The sequence below is a fragment of the Phlebotomus papatasi genome, chromosome 2, assembly GCF_024763615.1.
Source record: "Phlebotomus papatasi isolate M1 chromosome 2, Ppap_2.1, whole genome shotgun sequence".
In the NCBI taxonomy this organism is placed as follows: Eukaryota; Metazoa; Arthropoda; class Insecta; order Diptera; family Psychodidae; genus Phlebotomus; species Phlebotomus papatasi.
The window spans coordinates 54427781-54448728 of record NC_077223.1 but is presented as its reverse complement, the minus strand read 5'-3'; the positions used below and the strand labels follow the sequence as shown (position 1 = coordinate 54448728).

Genomic DNA, 20948 nt, shown 5'->3' with positions numbered 1-20948 from the left:
GATATATGGGTGAAATGTAGACCAGAATGTTCTCTATAACTTTGCAAAAGAACGTGATGTTATTGGTTGCTCAGAAGCCAAGATAAGCGAGGTTTTTTTTATTCTTAACTCGTTTTTTCGACCAGAGCGCCCCAAGTGTTCATTTGATGAACTTCAACTATATCAAAGAATTGTTGTTTTTGTGAGACTTTCCATTTAAAACCCTATTTTAAGTGTCTTGGTCGAGAAGAAGTAGTCAAATTGGCATCTGAGTGGTTTCAAAGCGTTATTATGGGAATAATCAATTTTTTTCACACTTAAACGGCAAAATCGGACAGATCGCATTATCTGATCAAAAATGATGTATGGACGAAATATAGAGACAAATGTTCTCTACAATTATGTCGAAGTAATCATCAAAATCGGTTCAGTGACAGTCGATATAATAGAGGTTATGTGATATTGAAATTGGTTTCTCGACTGTGGCGCCCCTGGTGTTGGTCTCACGAAGTTCAAATGTTCTAGTAAGTTGTAGCATTTGGTGAGATCTTTCGTTTAAGCCCTCACACATCAAAATCGGTCACATAGAACCGGAGATATGATTTTTTGAATTTTGTGAACTTTGACACCTCATATCCCCGGTTCTGTTTTAACCACAGTGCACATTTGCACCATTTTGGAAACGTCCTAGACTGGACTACAACATACTAAAATTTCATTAACTTGCACAATGCCGTTTTTGAGAAAAAATAGTTTGAATTGCGATGAATTTTGACGCTATCGCAGCGCCACCTGTGATGAATTTTTGAACTTCCATCTGAAAGTGCTCATCGAGACGAAACCAAAAAGGCAAAATTTCTTTTGGACCCTTATAGCTAGGGTCAGGGGGGGGGGGCGTGGGGACCTTAAGTTTGGTATTGATGGAAAGCCCTAAGGCCCAGCTATAACATACTAAAATTTGAGCACGATCGATGCCATAGGGGCTGGGCTATTGAGAAAACAAAAAAAGGGTGGTATTCAAAATGGCAGATGGAGGGGTGGGGGGTGGGGGGTCTATGCACCAAGTTGCAATTTTCACCCGATATATAACCTTTGCCGAAAACCGCAAGTCGATATCTCTTTTAGTTTAGGAGCTATTAAGCTCCAAAGCCACATATTATTAGCCACATATATATTCGTGATCAGGAAGTGCTGAAACACATTTTGGGTCAAGTTTGAGCTCGATCGGACGACATGAAATTTTGTTAGGATTATAGTAGGTGAGATTATTAAGAATCTCACCTAATACAAAGTGCAGTTATAACTTATAAATATAAAGCAAATAATACTTTTTTTAATTTAAGGCGTGCCTAGAGGTGGTTTTACGAACTTCCGACGTTAAGAGGAGATATGTTATGCCACGTGAATTTTCCAAAACGCTTTTATTGATCTAATTCTGACAATTTCGGAGCTAGAGTCATTTTTAGAAAAGAAAATGAACCTTGTGGCTCGGATCAGGGGAATTGGGGGCCTAGAGCTTTTTTTCTTATCGATCCTTCTTAGGTCCAGCTATAACATATATATCTATCGATACTATAAAATATAATATAAAATATAATATAATATAATATAAAATATAATATAAAATGGGAGTTATCAAAATGTCGGAAGGAAGGTTAGAGGTGTGAGTTAACCCATTCCTTCCCATGGTATTATACATCATACGCATACTGACTGATTTTAGATGATATATTCCTGGGTAACTGGAACTCAAATTTTTAGTTACTTTAGTCCTTCAATTACTTGGAAAAAATAGCCCGAGAGAGATGGAAACACGTTTTGTTGTTCTTTTCTCGTTTCGCGGAAAATCATGGAAAATTTTTGCTCAAAATGGTGGACAGAAAATATGAGATCCCGTCGAATTTCTTAAAATTTGTTATTTTGTTAAATTGTTAAAATCTTCCCTGATTTGAATTATATATGGTTTCCAATTTGTTTTCTATACAATTAATACAGTTTGTAATGAATTAATGTACAGAATTTAAATTCAGTGACCGTTAAGACGTGTGTTTGACAGCAGCTCCCCGCGCCCCCATCATAATTTTTTTTTCTTTTTAAAAAAATTTATCTACTAATGCCTAAAAAATAATTCGAAAATATGATCATTCTATCTCAAGTAGGGTAAATTGGTACAAGTTGGACAATGGCAAAAGTTGGAAAATTTCGCTGGGACAAGTTGGACAGGCAATTTTTTCTTGATAAATACAGTACTAAATTTTAATTAGTATATTTTTCTATGTTATAGTTTAATTATTTGGTTCCTTGTGCTGCAAATAAAGTGAAAATCCATTCATATGAATAAGATTTAACGTATAAAATTCTCACCTCAATTGACAGTGTAACTTTTCACCGTCGAAAAAATACATCGATCGGCCATTTTTTCCTAATAAAAACACAAGAAGAGTGACTTTGGTTTTTCGGTTCTGTTGACATTTCTCAATATTTCTGGCAAATTTTAGTGGAATAAAGTGTTTAATCTCGATAGTTAACGGTACGTAATGGTTTTATTTGATATAATTACTAACTGTATGAAGAAAAAGTGCTTATTTGAAGCGTGAGCAAAAGTGACAAGTTGGACATCCGGAGATACGATTGTATTGCAGGGGTTTTCTTTTTATTTCAGATGGGTAAAAAGGCAAATAAATTGAAAAAGTACAAATCCTATAGGGGGAAGTGGGGCACTTTTGAAAGTGGGGTACCTTTGAAATTGGGATTTTTCACCTATTTTTAAATAAAATTGAACTTTATCGTGATAAAATTTAGCTGCACAAACAGATTAAGAAGCTAAATTACATTATGATATAGCTCTGTTTCACTTAAACATGGGAGAAAAATCCCAATTTCAAAAGTGCCCCACTTTTAAAGGTGCCCCACTTCCCCCTACTCAAGACCAAGTGAACAAAACACTGGAAGCTTTTTGTCAAGGAAAGTCACTAAGTCAGGTGTCAGTATTATTTGGGGTGCCAAGAACAACACTTTTTAATAAGCTGACCGGGAAATGTCCGGAAGAATGCTCTGGGGGAAGGCCTCCTACGCTGCCAAAAGATATAGAAGATGAGCTCGTTGAATGGATTTTAGGATGCAGTGACAAGTGGCATCCTATAACAAAAGATCAAGTCCTCAACACTGTGCAAATTATTTGTAAGAAGTTCAAGATTGTCAACGTGTTCACCGATGGAAGGCCAGGATACTCTTGGTTCAAGAGCTTTTTGAACAGATACCCAGAATTGAGACTTCGTACACCAGAAGCATACACAACCCAAAGAGCTGGTATTACCACTGAGTGGTTTGAGAAAACTCATGAATATTTAAAATCCAAAGATCTTCTGGAACTTCCTCCTGATCGCGTCTTTAATCTTGATGAAACGGGTGTAATGCTTTCGCCCAAAGGTGGACAGGTATCTATTATTATTCTATGGAGTTTTTAAATTCATGTTTGAAGTTCTTTGTGACAATTCGTATGATTAAAGAAAACTAAAAGAAGAGGCTATGCAAGAAAAAAAAAAGAATTAGACTTCAGAAACAGGAAGAAAGGTTCAAAATAAAAGAAGAAAAGGAGCAAAGCAAGAAAATTAAAATATCCAAGAAAAAGATTTAATAAATAATATATATCTAAGCCTTAATGTTTTTTACTTTTTAATTATACACTTTACCCTAGTGGTACAATTGATTCAGTGTGTATGGCATTCAGTAAAAAATCTTGAAACTTGCACAACCTTCCCCTACGCATTGTCCAAATTCCCACGTCCAACTTGTCCCACCCTGTCCAAATTATATTGTTTTGCACTCACGTATTTTTCTTGTATTTAAGAACTTTTCAAACTGTTTTTCAAGAATTTCCATGAAACGGTAATATTCTAGAAGAATCAAGGAGCAAATTTATGTATGTCATCAGGGAAAAATGTATTTATAATGTCTTTAATCTTGTATCAAAGTTCGAGCCTCTGGAAATTGTTCCAATTTATGCAACTTACCCTATTTCTAGTTTTCATTGACTGAATGGATAAATGCATCAAGTTGCAATTTTCACCCGATATGTAACGTCTGCCGAAAACTGCAAGCCTAATATTTCTTAGTTTGGGAGTTATTAAGCTCTATAAAAGCAGACAGACAGGCGAGAAGGGTAAATAGTCGGACGGACGGAAAAGTTTTTTAACCACCCATTTAGTCGGTGGAGGACATGAGATTTTGTGATGATTATAAAATTCTTAAGAATATCACTGAATACTGGTGGAGGAAAAAGGGCATTTAAATAGCAGATTCTCTACTATGTAAATTTTTTCAGAGTTTAGTTCTAAAATATTTTCTTTTTAATACCTTTATTAGGTGAGATTCTTAACAATCTCACCTACTATAATCCTAACAAAATTTCATGTCGTCCGATCGACCTCAAATTTGGCCAAAATGTGTTTCAGCACTTCCTGATCACGAATATATATGTGGCTATTTTACGTTCCCGGCCGGCCGGCTGGCCGGCCGGCCGGCCGCTCTTTGGAGCTTAATAGCTCCTAAACTAAAAAAGATATCGACTTGCGGTTTTCGGCAAAGGTTATATATCGGGTGAAAATTGCAACTTGGTGCATAGATCCCCCACCCCCCACCCCTCCTTCCGACATTTTGAAGACCCCGTTTTGTTGCTTTCTCAATAGCTCCGCCCCTATGGCATTCAGCGGACTCAAATTTTAGTATGTTATAGCTGGGCCTTAGAGCTTTCCATCAATACCAAACTTAAGGTCCCCCGACCCCCCTGACCCGAGCTATAAGGGTCCAAAAAAAATTTCTTAAAATGGCCATAACTCCGGTTCTAATTGTCAGAATTTAAAAAGTGAGGGCTTTTTGGAAAGCTCTCGTGAAATGCCACTTCTCCTTCTAACATCGCAAGTTCATAAAACTACCGCTAGGGGCGCTTTTTTTAAAAAGAAAACTTTTGAATCTTAAAAGTTAAATAACTCAAAAATTCCATTGTGCATCGGGCTGAAAATTTAGTATGTTGTAGCCGTTGATTATACCTATCAAACGAAAAAAACCTTAAGTCGATCTAAAACCCCTGACCCGAGCTATAAGGGGTCAAAGTTCGAACATTGACCGGCCTCTATCTCCGGTTCTAATTAACATAGCGACCTAAATTTTACCTTTTTGGTTTCGTCTCGATGAGCACTTTCAGATGGAAGTTCAAAAAGTCACCATAGGTGGCGCTGTGATAGCGTCAAAATTCATCGAAATTCAAAGTCACTTTTCTCAAAAACGGCATTGTGCAAGTTAATCAAATTTTAGTATGTTGTAGTCCAGTCTAGGACGTTTCCAAAATGGTGCGTATGTGCGCTGTGGTTTCAATAGAACCGGAGATATGAGGGGTCAAAGTTCACGAAATTCAAAAAATCATATCTCCGGTTCTATGTGACCGATTTTGATGAATGAGGGCTTAAACGAAAGATCTCACCAAATGCTACAACTTTCTAGAATGTTTGAACTTCGTGGGACCAACACGAGGGGCGCCACAGTCGAAAAACCAATTTCAATATCACATAACCTCAATTATCTCGACTGTCGCTGAACCGATTTTGATGATTACTTCGACATAATTGTAGAGCACATTTGTCTCTACATTTCGTCCATACATCATTTTCCGCTCAGACTACGCTATCACTCCGATTTTTCCATTTAAGTGTGAAAAAATTGATTTTTCCCATAATAACGCTTTGAAATCACTCAGATGCCAATTTGACTGCCTCTACTCCACCAAGACACATAAAATAGGGGTTTAAATGGAAAGTCCCGCAAAATACAACAATTCTTTGATTTAGTTGAAGTTCAACAAATGAACACTTGGGGCACTCTGGATGAAAAAACGAGTTAAGAAACAAAAAACCTCGCTTATCTTAGCTTCTGAGTAATCGATGAGTTCAAGTTCTACGGCAAAATTATATAGAACATTCTGGTCTACATTTCACCCATATATCACTTTTGTGCCAGTTCATCCAAATCCTTGACATTTTGGTTCAAATACAAAACTTGTATAATTTCACGAATTTGATTCAAGATAACTGAATGGCGTCTCCCTACTTCAGCATCAAATCGAATTTGCATGCACTCCGAGTTAGCTAACGTTAAGAATCTCACCTACATAAGCCGGTTAGGATTATCTGTCCCTTTAAAAATTTCCGCCTAAAGTAAAATATACCTGTTTTCCTTAATATTAAAGTTATATAAGAATACAAGAATTAAAGAAAAGCTATTTTACTTGAAAAACTAAATTTTTTTATTTTTGGACTCTTAAGCATCTATAAGTCACGACTTCGAGCACTTCGCAAAGCCTGGAACGCTTTGTCACCTCTTTTTGTTTAACTTTGAAAATATAAAATAATTTTCCCGCGATCCCAATAAGTGGTTGATATTGAAAATGATGATAATGATGAATAGAAAATAATTTTGAAGTAATATCAGTTGAAGTGTATTAAATTTTCGTGTCTAATAGGAAAGCAGAGTCTTAGTTTTGTTTTCTGTATTTGTGCCAATATTGGAAGTATTAAAAAACAAAACAGAAAATTCATGCAAATATCAATAAAATATTCTTCTGAAAGGCGCAAATATATTCAGAAATCCAATTGATCAGTGGACATGTGATCTTGTGTTTTAATTTGCATTTTCCATTTAACTTGAGATTACAATATGACGTCAGAACACCCTGGAAAAATGAGAAAAGCTCTGACGTTGGTCTAGTTTTTTTTAGTTTGAAATCCATATAACCAACAAAATAACAATTATGAAGTTAAATGCCAAGCATTGGTCATTTGTAAACTCGTCTGAAGAGCGACACTTGAAACGATAATCACAAAAACATTATTAAACTTATCTTTGCTGCTAGATAAAGTTCTTTGGTGCCTATTCTATTGTTTTTTTTTTGTAAATTGCGTGTGCAAAGGTTGAACAGGCATTTTGGGTGAATGCTCCCGCTGATTTCTCAGAAAATCAGCAATAATTCATAAAGTTAGATGGTCAAGTTCTATATAAATTTCGATTGTGAGATTACTTGAAAATGTTATGAGAAAAATATGTCTTATTTTTTTGTGGTGAGATCTCTACGACCTTTTCAATACATCCTTGTCTTGTGATCTTTATTAACTCGTCCTAAACATTTTGGACTTGCCTTTTCTCTAGAGTACTGATTTATTCGTCTACCAATTGAATGAGTGAACAAGGCTCAGGCAGTAACAAAAAGAATATTGAAAAAAAAATAACAACAGCCCCCATAAATAAATTCGCTTAGAAGAGAGATTAAATTTGACACTGTTTTTTGTTATTACAAATTTTTTTCTTGATACTGTGAATGGTTATCAGAAATACATATATTGGCATGTTTTCTCTCTGAGACCCCTGACAAAAAGACGATGGAAATCACAAATCGAGGCGTAAAATCGTACGAGAAGAGGCATTTCGAGGAGAGAAGCTCAAAAGTTAAGCAATCTCCCGAGTGTGTCATATTGACCATTGAAAATTGAATGCTATAATTAAATTTGTAACACAGATCGCGCAAACATGACCACATGACAAACAAGGAGGAATTCGGATTAATGAACCCTCATGAAGGCTTTTTCTTGCCGCATGAGACACTGAGTCGCAAAATGCATTCACAGGACAAAAAAGTCTGCAAAAAAAAAACATTCTAAAAATAAAGAAAAATTACACAAAAGCGGCCACACAAAACTTATAAATTATTATGAATATTTATTAATTTATGTAATTGTGCCTTATTGAATAATCTCATCTGTCAGCACTCTCGAATACTAATCATTTTTCATTTGAATGATTTGTTGACATAAACTGAGTTGAGAGAAGAACATCAAGTGAGAGATTGGGTCAATAAAGTTGTATGTGGTAAAAATTTAATAAGAACAAAAACGTAACCTTTAACATGAAGAAATTGCCAATGTGTGATTGTAAGTGCTATCCAAATGTTGTTTTTTTATGGTGCCTATTGAAATTTATTTAGATGTTATTAGGCAAATGGAAAGTTTTCACATATATTTAATGTTTGTGATTGCTTATTGTGGTACTTTTCCAAAAAATAAATCTGAGTAACATAGGGGCGAAGGAACACCTATTTGCACTTAAATGTGTACCATTCAGGATATGAGATTTAAATATCTATCTTTATAGAAAAACTTGAATTAATAAAAATCGTAAAATTCCTTGCATTTTATTAGACACATAAAACACTTATGTTAACGAAACTGACAATAAGTGTTGCCTGCCGAAGTGTTCTTTCGACCCTATAAATGCTTTTTTCTTTGTCTATTAAGAAAGAAGAAGCATCTGCTGATCTTTAAGCTCCCACGAACATTTTTAAATTTCTTATTGTGTAAGAAATCTTGAAAGAACTCAAAACATATTGATGTTAGAATGTATGCAGATGAAGCTAAAAAAAGCTCGTGCAAATAGCTTCCATTACACTTAATCGCGTCATCGGATGTTTAGTTTTTAAATCTTTTCTTAACAATTTGTGTACGCTCTGTGCATTATAATCACTGTCGTTGAAACAGTGCAGCTTGGGTATAGCACCCTCTTCTTAAAACCATCTTCTTCCTTCCCCCCTGGGCTCACGTTTGTTTTCTCAATTTTTTTTCCTGAAATTTGTTCCTTCGCCTTAATACTTAATACTAAAAAAAAGATTTTTATGGCTAAAATATATTTTTTGTGTTCTCTAAAACAACAATTTTTATTTTTTTGCTCGAATCATTTTAATTCAAACATTTTCAATCTCTGAAACTCATATAAAACTCTTTGATTATTTCATTCATTTCATTCCTATGATAGTTGCAATGTGCGTTATGTGCTAAGCAGACGTGTCATTTGACCCTCCGTGAATATTCAAAGTTTTTCTTGGTGAAAGTTGTGATTTTATCCCAAAAAAGGGAATAATAACTTGAGAAAGGGACAGATAATCCTAACCGGCTTATGTAGGTGAGATTCTTAACGTGAGCTAACTCGGAGTGCATGCAAATTCGATTTAGAGCTGAAGTTGGGAGTTTTAATTCTCTATCGGTTAAGGACTTCTTGGACTTTCTTTTTTCGGATGTAAACATTTACTTAAATGGACATGGAGAATATTTAATTCTAAACTAAACCTTATTCCCAATTCACACCAAAAATAAATTGAACTGGAGATCAGTCTCTATTTTTAAGTGTTTCCGTGATCATCTCAAACTCTATACCAATTCTTTGAAAAGAAATTAACATGTGGACACACCCTCAGAGGAAAAAAAACCACTTGCATCACAAACACGAAAATTGACTTCATTTGCGCACTATTTTCAGCTTGATACGCCAAGAAAAAATCCGTTTTAAGCCACACGAAGGTGAAAAAAAGAATAAAAGTAATGTTTATGGCAAGAGATGAGAATGTCTGTGGAAATTCTATCTGATTTTGCGTCGATCATTGCACGTGATACATGTGATAAGATGGTCTATTCTTGTTGGTGAGCGCAATTATGAACTTATTGATATTTGGAAGTGTGATCGACGTGTTTATGAAAAAATAGAAGATGGGAGACTGATGATATTACTTGAAAAAGAAAAGATGTTAATCAATTGTCTGGGGACTTTCCAGAAAACAAAATGTATTAGAAATTGGTCTGTTTCAATTTATTTCTTGTATTTTTTTTTTTTTTTTGATAAAATCGTGATGTTTTTTTTTTACTTTCGTTTCATCTAATAAAATCTCACTTTGCCGTAACATGACTGACTATTTTCGGTTTCATTATAAAACGATAATATGGGGTGATAGTGGTCAAAAGTTCATTAACAAATAGAAAAATTAAACTTACAGATAAGTTCGTTGTTTTGCTGCAGAAGTTAGCAACAACCCCCAGGGAAGAGCATAAAAATTTAACGCTATCGCATTTTTTTATATCAATTATTCAAACACAAAAAATCTTAATTTTTTTATTTTTTACGTCAAACCTTAAAACCTCATTAAACACAAGTACATATTTTGGGACAATTTTAATCTTTTACAGACATTTTAATTATAAAGTTAATTCTTTTTTTTTATGATAGAATACTTAAATATAAAATTTATTTCGCAGAAGCACTTAATCTACAAGAATCCTGTTATCAAAAAGAGGCTCGTCTCTCACTTTCTGTATACGAATCTATACAATTTATCTTCCGCTGAACTCAAATAATAAACCTTGTATGATCCCCAGGGGTCAATATGTGGCAAATAATAAGCTAAAAAATATAATCTCTGTTTTAACGAGACATCATTAACTTGAAGATTGAAGATGGAAAAATCAATCAATGTTTCATAATTGTGGAGCTCAGAGGCAAAATGACACATATCCTATGGCTGAAGCATAGGATATGTGTCATTTTGCCTCTGAGCTCCACAATTTTAGATAAGAGTCTCCTTTGGTATAGTAATTAATTTAAGTTATCTATTTCCCTCTTCAATTTCTTTCAGTCACTACTCATAATTCCGCTGGTCAACACGGCGATAAGAACACGCGAGGATGGTTAATGTGAGTTAAATCAAGTGTCCTATTACTACTGAGTAAATTTACTAACCAATAAATTTGACCCAACTGTGTACTTTACAGGAATATGCTGGGCCTCCGCCACAGGAGCTGGAAACATTTTTGCCGCAGGAAGGAACAAATGGAACAGTAAAGTGAGTTCTTAAAATTTTTGGATTAAAGAGCATTTACATCGTCCTAAAACACAAAGTCCTTTCCTCCTAAGACCTGTCCTTGATATTTTCTTTTAGCCCCCGGAAGACGTTTTCACGTAAATTTTTTACGAAGCTTTTTTTTAATTTACCCAAGAAGCAAAATCTTTGTTTTTTTTTTTAATTTTTTTACCCTGTTTTTACATCGACCTAAGCCACAAAATCTTTTCCTCCAAAGACCTGTCCTTGATAATTTCTTTTAACCTTCAAAAGACTTCTTCATGTAAATTTTTCACAAAGCTTTTTTTTTTAATTTACCCATGTGGCAAAATTATATCACTGAGAAAAAAAAGAGGGTGCGATTAACATTTTTTCCTCATAACATTAACACTTTTTAGGTGTAAAAATATATCAACATATTTTTTAATGTTAATTTTACACCTTTTCAAGGGTAAAAAGGGTAAAATTAACATGAAAAAAGGATAACTTTAACCCCTAATACACCTAAAAAGGGTATTATTTAAACCGATTTCGGATCAATACTGCAGGGTAAAATTAACATTTCTGGAATGTTAATTTAACTTTTTCGGATTTCTCTCAGTGATGGGTAAATAAAAAAAAAGCTTCGTAAAAAATTTACATGAAGAAGTCTTTTGGGGGTTAAAAGAAATTTGTCAAGGACAGGTCTTAGGAGAAAAGGATTTTGCGTTTTAGGCCATTGTAAAAACAAATAAATTGTAAAATCATTGTTATTGTAACATCTTAATGCCTCAAAATTTAATGTAAAGTTAAATTGTGGAAATCCTTGTGTAATAGCACTGTAAAAGTATTAGAAATTAAGGCATTCTTTTTAAATATCTTGAAGTAAAGTGGAAAACAAAATTTCTCTAAAAGGGATAAGACAGATTTCAATTTTTATATTTAAGGTAACTCCGGTGATTCTATCCATATCACTGAAATGGGACCTTTTATATAATAAGAGCAGGAGTTCGTATACAAACGAAATATTGTACTATGTGTTCCTTACAAGAAGAAAAAGAGACTTCTTAAATATTTTATTTGAGTTTCAGTATATAAATTGATTTCTTGACAATCGTACTTAATTTCTTAATTTTTAACCAATTTAAAATCCATTGTACCACTTTTAAACAGCGCCCAATCTTATTCTTATGTCTGAAAATATAAGAAAACATTAGGACATTTTTAGTTACTTTTTAGGTCAATTTAAAAAGTGAGGAAAAAAAAGAAAATAAAATGTTTGGAACGTCCTATGTCCTCAAGAAATTTCCTTTGTGATTAATAAGTAGATGTTAAAGATCAAATTGACGCTTGATTCTAATCAAAGTGGCCCCCTGAAGAATTCCACTTGATAGAGTTTCCATAGAGTTACATTTTCAGTGCGCTCTAGACAATTTCCAGTGAATTTTGCTCTAAGCTAGAGTGTTTGTATTTTTGTAGGAAGCCTCTATCACACAAATCATGCATTTATAGTGGTCGGAACGGGGGATCATATAGATAATAAGTAATCCTAAGTATCCTTTACGATCAGCAAAAGACAGTACTTCAATATTTTGTTAAGTTTTCTATAGATGAATTTTCAAGTTACCAACTCTAGGATAAAATTTTGGCAAATTTTACTGACATTTCATGTTTGAGCCACCTTGCGGTGATTTCCCAAACTTGGTATGTTTTCAAACATTGTAGTACAACTCATTACCTTTCTAATGAGCTATCATTAATTAACTTCTGATCACTAAAAGATCAATTATTAGCGAATATGTGAGTTGGCACATTTTTATTTCTTAAAGTTTTGAACTTACCAATTGTTTTTTTTTAAATCTATTTCTTATCCGATCTCAATAAAATTTTGCAAAAACATTGTCTACTAAATTAGCAATATTCCACTAAAATATTGAGATAAAATTCTCAGTAGTTTTCCCTAGAGAAATTTATTCCGGGCGAATTTATGAATTTTCGTGATTTTCACTTACCTAGATTGGCCTTGGAGCACCTCTAAACAACGTCCGATATTTTCATGTCTAAGAAGCATTTAATTGTCTCATCATATAGAACATTTTTCCGCCTGGGCCAAGAAGATATAAAAAAAATTTTTTGAACCACTCTACTATGTAGTTTTCGAGATATCTCGTGAAATGTGTACGAATACAGGGAAAAATTCACACTAAAATCGGTCGTATTTTTCAGAGCTAATGTATAACCTGGCTGTGGTTATAATAGAACCGGAGATATGAGGGGTCAAAGTTTACGAAATTCAAAAAATCATATCTCCGGTTCTATGTGAGCGATTTTGATGAATCAGGCTTAAATGAAAGATCTCGCAAAATCCTACGACTTTCTAGAATATTTGAACTTCGTGGGACCAACACCAGAAGCGCTACAGTCAAAAAACCAATTTCAATATCACATAACCTCAATTATCTCGACACGTGCTTAACCGATTTTGATGATTACTTCGATATAATTATATCTATATATATATAAATATAAATATAAATATAAATATAAATATAAATATAAATATAAATATAAATATAAATATAAATATAAATATAAATATAAATATAAATATAAATATAAATATAAATATAAATATAAATATAAATATAAATATAAATATAAATATAAATAAAAATATAAATATAAATATATATATAAATATAAATATAGTAGAGGACATTTGTGTCTACATTTCGTCCATACATCATTTTTCGCTCAGATAATGCCATCTATCCGATTGTGCCGTAAAAGCGTGAAAAATTGACTTTTCCCATAATAATGCTTTGATACCACTCAGATGCCAATTTGAGTGCTTTTACTCGACCAAGACACTTAAAATAGGGTTTAAAATGAAAAGTCTCACAAAATACAACAATTCTTTAATAAAGTTGAAGTTCATCAAATGAACACTTGGGGCGCTCTGGTCGAAAAAACAAGTTCAGAAACAAACAATCTCGATTATCTCGGCTTCTGATTAATCGATGAGATCAAGTTCTACAGCAAAATTATAGATAACATTCTGGTCTACATTTCACCCATATATCACTTCTCTGTCACTCCATCCAAATCTTTGATATTTTAGTTTAAATACAAAATTTGCATAATTTCACGAATTTGATTTAATGGTGAATGGCGTCACCCAACTTCAGCTCTAAATCGAATTTGCGTACATTTCGAGTTAGCTCACATTAAGAATCTCACCTACATAAGCCGGTTAGGATTATCTGTTCCTTTTTTCTACAAATTATAGGCAATGAAAAATATCATTTACTACCTAATCTGCCCCGGTCTCCCATAATACTAGTGGTATTTTAATTTAAATTAAAATACGACTAGGATTTGGCTCTATTTTCAACACCCCTTGAAAATTTAAATAAACCGTTACGGCTTTATTGACAATAAACTTCTTAAGAAATATTTTACCTTCAAGAAACGTTTTGTTACTTTTTAATTCTTACATTAAATTTGCATTCATGACAGATTTTTAAGTTTTTGTTGCGAATTCTCTAAAAAAAAATTAATTCTGCAAGTCTTGCTATTTCAGTCCTCCTTTGAGGTTAATGCTTCGCTTATTCAGTAATCGTTTCAGGGAATTTGTCAATGCTCTAAATGTGACTCTTGATTCTCAAATTGTATGGGATAAAGATGACGTTGTTCTTTGCTTCACATAAAGAAAATGTTGTCTTTTTATAAATAGATGTCTTATTTATAGTGATATCCCATAAGGGAGAAATTTTGCAAATAGTTGCATAGTCAATGTTTTTTTTTGTTGTTATTCATTTCTTTATATATATTTATTCATATTTATATTTGTTAAATTGTTAACAACATTATTCTAGCTTTTGACAGAAAATTATTTCTTTATGAATTTTAGGAGAGGCATTATTATATTTTGTGTGAAAGCTCTGTAGATATTTCTGAACAGATTTCTTGTTTTTTTTTATTGGGAGAGTGAGAAGATGGATTAATTCCACCAAAAATAAATCACAACTTACGTAAATGATTTCTTTTTTTGAATGTTGAAGCTACAGTAGAATATTTATCACGGAATTTCTTGTCATATATGCTTTACCATGGGAAATTTTGTGGTGTGAAAAATGAGCACATAAATGCAATTGCTTATTTTTCTGCTGATTAAGATGGTAATTGAAGAAGTTGAAGGAGACATGCACAAAATCAAGCCCTTTGCAATTCAGTTTATTGGATATTTTCAAGCTGTGAAGTTCTATCTTGCATTCTTGTCTCTTTAATTCTTGATTTTATTTTTATTGAGTACTTAGAGGAAGACTTATAGTAAGAGTGAAAGTCACTATGACTACTCTTTATCCTTCTGTTTCATTGGAAATGAGGTTATTTTTATTTAATTAAAATTACTAACAATTTAAATCAATATTGATTAGCGTGTTTCCTTGTTTTATGTCAACTTTGCAAAGGCCTTCCATTTGCTATTTACTTTAAATCATCTATCTGGGTTAGAAAGTCAGTTAGAAGACTAAATAACATATCGGAATATCTCAAAGACAATCCTTATCACTTGTCACCTTCCCCTAGATGGATTAAAATCATTTTCACGCTCAAGAATCTCACTCAGTGTCGAAGTGATTGTTTTTGAAACAATAAGGAATAAGAAAAATGCTCCTCAAAGAAGTCCCGTGTGATATTTTGCATTATTTTTCACAGATTTCTAAAGTGTTCACTCTCATATTTCTAATGATTTTCTGTGTAATTCTTCTAGATATAAAATAACACCAAGGAAAGACATTGAAAATGGTGCCATCAAAGATGAATACAATCCCTTCAAGGAGAGAAATCTTGAACATCCGACAACGTAAGTAAATAACAAATTAAGTGAAAACTTTGCCCTCCATTTATTGTGAAAGAAGAATTGATATTTCTTTTTAATCAATTGATGTCACTGTGAATTAATTTAAAAAATCATTCAAACATATAGATTGATCAATTCAGTGGCTTTCGTTATCTTACAAGCAAAGTGAATTAAGCAAGACGAAATTTCGTAAGCCTTATAGTGCCCAATTGTTGCCCTTCGAGAATATCAAGAGATTTTATAAAAATAATTAAAGACATTTGTCTTCAGAGTGGTTAGATACTTTTTTAGAGTTGCTTTTTCCTTTCGAAATGATAAAGGATTTTTTTTTTGAATAAATGCAGAAAAGGAATTGATTTATTTTTTCCTTAATAATTTGTAATAAATTTATAATTTTAAAGTGAGCAATTAATTTGAAGTATGAAAACTTTTCTGTAAAACCATTTACTGGGAGAAATTTTCATCCAAAATTGCTTAAGAACCTGCTGCAAGAACCAACGGTCTTGTCTATTGCGCCGCTGAGATCCCCGTATAATAAATAATTAACTATATATAAGTAAAAACCTTTAATAATACAAATATTGAAATAAGCTTATGAAGCATCATTAAACACAAAACTGGAATATTCAATTTAAAATCAGGTCAAGTTGGAAGCTTTAGTACACGAAATGACAAAATATTTAAATTCAGAATATTATAAGTTATAAGATTGATATTTAACTCCCTAATCAATATTGTAAAAAGGCCTGAGTACAATAAATTCTTAACAACATCCCTTTATTTCAGAAATAAGGGACTTTCATGAAATCAAAATTATTTTTTTTTCTTTTTCAAACAATTTAATATTATTATTATTAATCATGTTATAGTAATCACAATTAATTGTGAACTTTCAAAAAGAGATACAAATTTGTTAATTGATTTCATCAATTAAAAATGTATTTGATAGAGACATGATTAGAGCGCGAAGAAACCGTGAAAGACAAATATCTTTAGCGATAATGTCGAAAGCCCGAGCAAGGATTTGACTGACAATATCTAAATATGATTTGGGTTTTTCAGTAATCTAGTTGTCATTAATGGACTACTACCGACTTCATCAATCTCCAAAAAATAATATTATTATACACATTTTAAGAAATGTCCTACCATATGGGGCCACAAAAGAAAATTACTTTCAATAACAGCGTCAAAATTGATTTTCTATTATATTATAATAATTTTTGTTTGTTGAATAAATATATTCATGATAAACACATTCTGAAGAATTAAAATATTTTTAAAGATATTCTCTTTTATAAATTTAGTTTAGCTTACGTTTGCTGAAAATCATGAAGCACATAATTCATAAATGATAGATAACAACTTCAATCGTGTTGAAACTATTCACATCAATATGCATTAGTCACATTTTACGTGAATGAAATACTACGCCGAGGAATTTCAAACAATGACACTAGTAATTGATTATGGGTTATATTTTACCACGAGCTTTTCTTATCTAATGGATTTTCCACAGAAATTTGACACATTTTCAAGTTCAATTGCATAAGAAAATATAAAATCTGTCTGATGCAATAATTTTGTAGAATTTCTATGGGAAAACTTAACGTGTTGAGAAATTAGTTCTTTGATATTAAAGACAGTTAAAAAGAGTTTGATATTATTGTTGGTTGTTTGCGTTTTTGATTGTATAATATAAATTCGTCGCTTTTAAACAGATCTTTATATTAGCAAAAAAAAACTCTGTTAATTGTGAGAAATAGAAGTCTTAAAAATTTTGCACCATACACATCAATTTTGAGAAAAAAATGGACAGATAATCCTAACCGGCTTATGTAGGTGAGATTCTTAACGTGAGCTAACTCGGAGTGCATGCAAATTCGATTTGGAGCTGAAGTTGGGAGACGCCATTCAGTTATCTTGAATCAAATTCGTGAAATTATACAAATTTTGTATTTAAACCAAAATATCAAGGATTTGGATGAACTGACAGAAAAGTGTTATATGGGTGAAATGTAGACCAGAATGTTCTCTATAATTTTGCTGTAGAACTTGATCTCATCGATTAATCAGAAGCCAAGATAAGCGAGGTTTTTTGTTTCTTAACTCCTTTTTTCATCCAGAGTGCCCCAAGTAGTCATTTGTTGAACTTCAACTATATCAAAGAATTGTTGTATTTTGCGGGACTTTCCATTCAAACCCTATTTTAAGTGTCTTGGTGGAGTAGAGGCAGTCAAATTGGCATCTGAGTGATTTCAAAGCGTTATTATTGGAAAAATCAATTTTTTCACACTTAAACGGCAAAATCGCAGGGATAGCGTAGTCTGAGCAGAAAATGATGTGTGGACGAAATGTAGAGACAAATGTGCTCTACAATTATGTCGAAGTAATCATCAAAATCGGTTTAGCGACAGTCGAGATAATTGAGGTTATGTGATATTGAAAATGGTTTTTCGACTGTGGAGCCCCTGGTGTTGGTCCCACGAAGTTCAATAATTTTAGAAAGTTGTAGCATTTGGTGAGATCTTTCGTTTAAGCGCTCATTCATCAAAATCGGTCACATAGAACCGGAGATATGATTTTTTGAATTTTCTGAACTTTGACCCCTCATATCTCCGGTTCTGTTTTAACCACAGCGCGCTTACGCACCATTTTGGAAACGTCCTAGACTGGACTACAACATACTAAAATTTCATTAACTTGCACAATGCCGTTTTTGAGAAAAATGACTGAATTTCGATGAATTTTGACGCTATCACAGCGCCACCTGTGGTGACTTTTTGAACTTCCATCTGAAAGTGCTCATCGAGACGAAACCAAAAAGGTAAAATTTAGGTCGCTATGTTAATTAGAACCGGAGATAGAGGCCGGTCAATGTTCGAACTTTGACCCCTTATAGCTCGGGTTAGGGGTTTTAGATCGACTTAAGGTTTTTTTTGTTTGATAGGAATAATCAAAGGCTACAACATACTAAATTTTCAGTCCGATGCACAATGGAATTTTTGAGTTATTTAACTTATAAGATTTAAAAATTTTCTTTTTAAAAATAGCGCCCCTAGCGGTGGTTTTATGAACTTGTGATGTTAGAAGGGGAAGTGACATTTCACGAGAGCTTTCCAAAAAGCCCTCACTTTTTAAATTCTGACAATTAGAACCGGAGTTATGGCCATTTTAAGAAATTTTTTTTGGACCCTTATAGCTCGGGTCAGGGGGGTCGGGGACCTTAAGTTTGGTATTGAAGGAAAGCTCTAAGGCACAGCTATAATATACTAAAATTTGAGTTCGCTCGATGCCATAGGGGCAGAGCTATTGAGAAAGCAACAAAACGGGGTCTTCAAAATGTCGGAAGGAGGGGTGGGGGGTGGGGGGTCAATGCACCAAGTTGCAATTTTCACCCGATATATAACCTTTGCCGAAAACCGTAAGTCGATATCTCTTTTAGTTTAGGAGCTATTAAGGTCCAAAGAGCGGCCGGCCGGCCGGCCGGGAACGTAAATTAGCCACATATATATTCGTGGTCAGGAAGTGATGAAACACATTTTGACCAAGTTTGAGGTCGATCGGACGACATGAAATTTTGTTAGGATTATAGTAGGTGAGATTGTTAAGAATCTCACCTAATAAACTATAGTAAATGTAACGGTTTTTTACTTGTGTTTTTAGGGATGGTGAGACATTGACCCACCTGCTCAAGGCTTCGCTAGGAACGGGAATTCTGGCTATGCCTGTGGCTTTTATGTATGCTGGTCTGGCGATGGGTATCTTCGCCACTATCTTGACTGCTGTTGTCTGCACACACTGTAGCTATATTCTGGTAAAGTGCGCTCACACACTCTATAGGCGGACACGGCAGCCTCAGATGAATTTTGCCGAAGTAGCTGAAGTGGCCTTTGCCAATGGACCCAAATGGGGCCGTGGATTTGCCAAGATGGCTAAATGGACAATTCTCAATAGTCTGTTTATCACGTACTTTGGCACCTGCTCAGTGTACTCAGTGATTGTGGCCACAAATTTCCAGCAAGTATTTAGTCACTGGCTGGGTCTGGAAATCAATCTCCGTGTGATGATTGTTCTTCTCCTGATACCTTTAATCTTACTAGCATGGGTGCCCAATCTCAAGTACTTAGCTCCTGTGTCGATGGTGGCCAATGTTTTCATGGCTATTGGTCTGGGTATCACAATGTACTACTTGGTCACGGGAATTCCCGAGAAGGCCATTGAGAATCGAGATCTTGTGGCACCCATATACACCATTCCCGCCTTTTTCTCCATAACCATCTTTGCGATGGAGGCCATTGGTGTGGTGATGCCACTAGAGAATCAAATGAAGACACCAGAAAATCTCGTGGGAATCTGTGGAGTACTCAACAGAGGCATGAGTGGAGTCACATTAGTATACATGCTGGTGGGATTCATGGGATATCTGCGATATGGCGCTGATACTGAAGGAAGCATAACACTTAATCTGCCCACTCATGAAATGTAAGTATTTTTTTTAAGACTCGAATTTAAATAAAGAGGAGTTATATAATTTTCCAAAGAAAAACCCGTAGATAGGCTCCTTAACCCTCTAACGGTGTTTTCTTTAATATGCGAAAAAAGTTCTAAAACAATGTTTTCTAGGATAATTATAATCCAATAAAGTCGAAAAACCATTCATTCTTCATTATCTCCCTTAGTTTAGGCGCTAGGTGAGAAAATATAAAAAATTTTTGAAACTCTTTTTGCTTCTAAAATTCACATTTTTAGTTTTTTTTTCAAATTTTTTAAATAAAATAAACAAAGTGGAATGATATATCTTTCAGCAAAAAAATTAATTTATTTTAGTCAGATAACTTTAAATCGGTATTTTTATGAAAACTGGAAATCAGTTTTTTTGCACAAATATTTTTTGTTGCTTTTTTTCTGACCTGTCACACAAAACTGGGAATAGCAACAAAACTAAGGGTCAAAATGAGTTCAAACTTTCAAGAGATGTTTATAAGATTATTACCGAGGACACTATAGCACTTTTAAATAAATAAAACCTTTATTAAATATAGAGACAAATGTTCTCTACAATTATGTCGAAATAATCATCAAAATAGGTTCAGCGACAGTCGATATAATTGAGGTTATGTGATATTGAAATTGGTTTTTCGACTGTGGCGCCCCTGGTGTTGGTCCCACGAAGTTCAAATATTTTAGAAAGTTTTAGTATTTAGTGAGATTTTTCGTTTAAGCCCTCATTCATCAAAATCGGTCACATAGAACCGGAGATATGATTTTTTGAATTTCGTGAACTTTGACCCCTCATATCTCCGGTTCTATTGAAACCACAGCGCACTTACGCCCCATTTTGGAAACGTCCTAGACTGGACTACAACATACTAAAATGTGATTAACTTGCACAATGCCGTTTTTAAGAAAAAATAGTTT

General features: G+C 33.5%; 2 protein-coding genes across 5 annotated transcripts in view; both read left to right on the top strand.

Annotated features, from left to right (window-relative positions):
• Positions 1–20948, top strand: part of LOC129801718 (rhodanese domain-containing protein CG4456) — an 887636-nt gene that overhangs the window by 1414 nt on the left and 865274 nt on the right. The gene's annotated exons all lie outside the window — the stretch shown is intronic.
• LOC129801692 (proton-coupled amino acid transporter-like protein pathetic) overlaps positions 1–20948 on the top strand; it is a 124682-nt gene that overhangs the window by 101193 nt on the left and 2541 nt on the right. For 3 of the 4 annotated variants that reach the window (XM_055846973.1, XM_055846971.1, XM_055846972.1), the window contains 4 exons: positions 10481–10538; positions 10617–10687; positions 15438–15530; positions 19194–20012. In XM_055846973.1, coding sequence (XP_055702948.1) covers positions 10530–10538; positions 10617–10687; positions 15438–15530; positions 19194–20012 — 992 coding nt within the window. In that variant the 5' untranslated portion in view covers positions 10481–10529. Of the gene's footprint in view, positions 1–10480; positions 10539–10616; positions 10688–14898; positions 15052–15437; positions 15531–19193; positions 20013–20948 lie in introns of those variants that run through there. The other variant, XM_055846974.1, reaches the window with a different exon arrangement.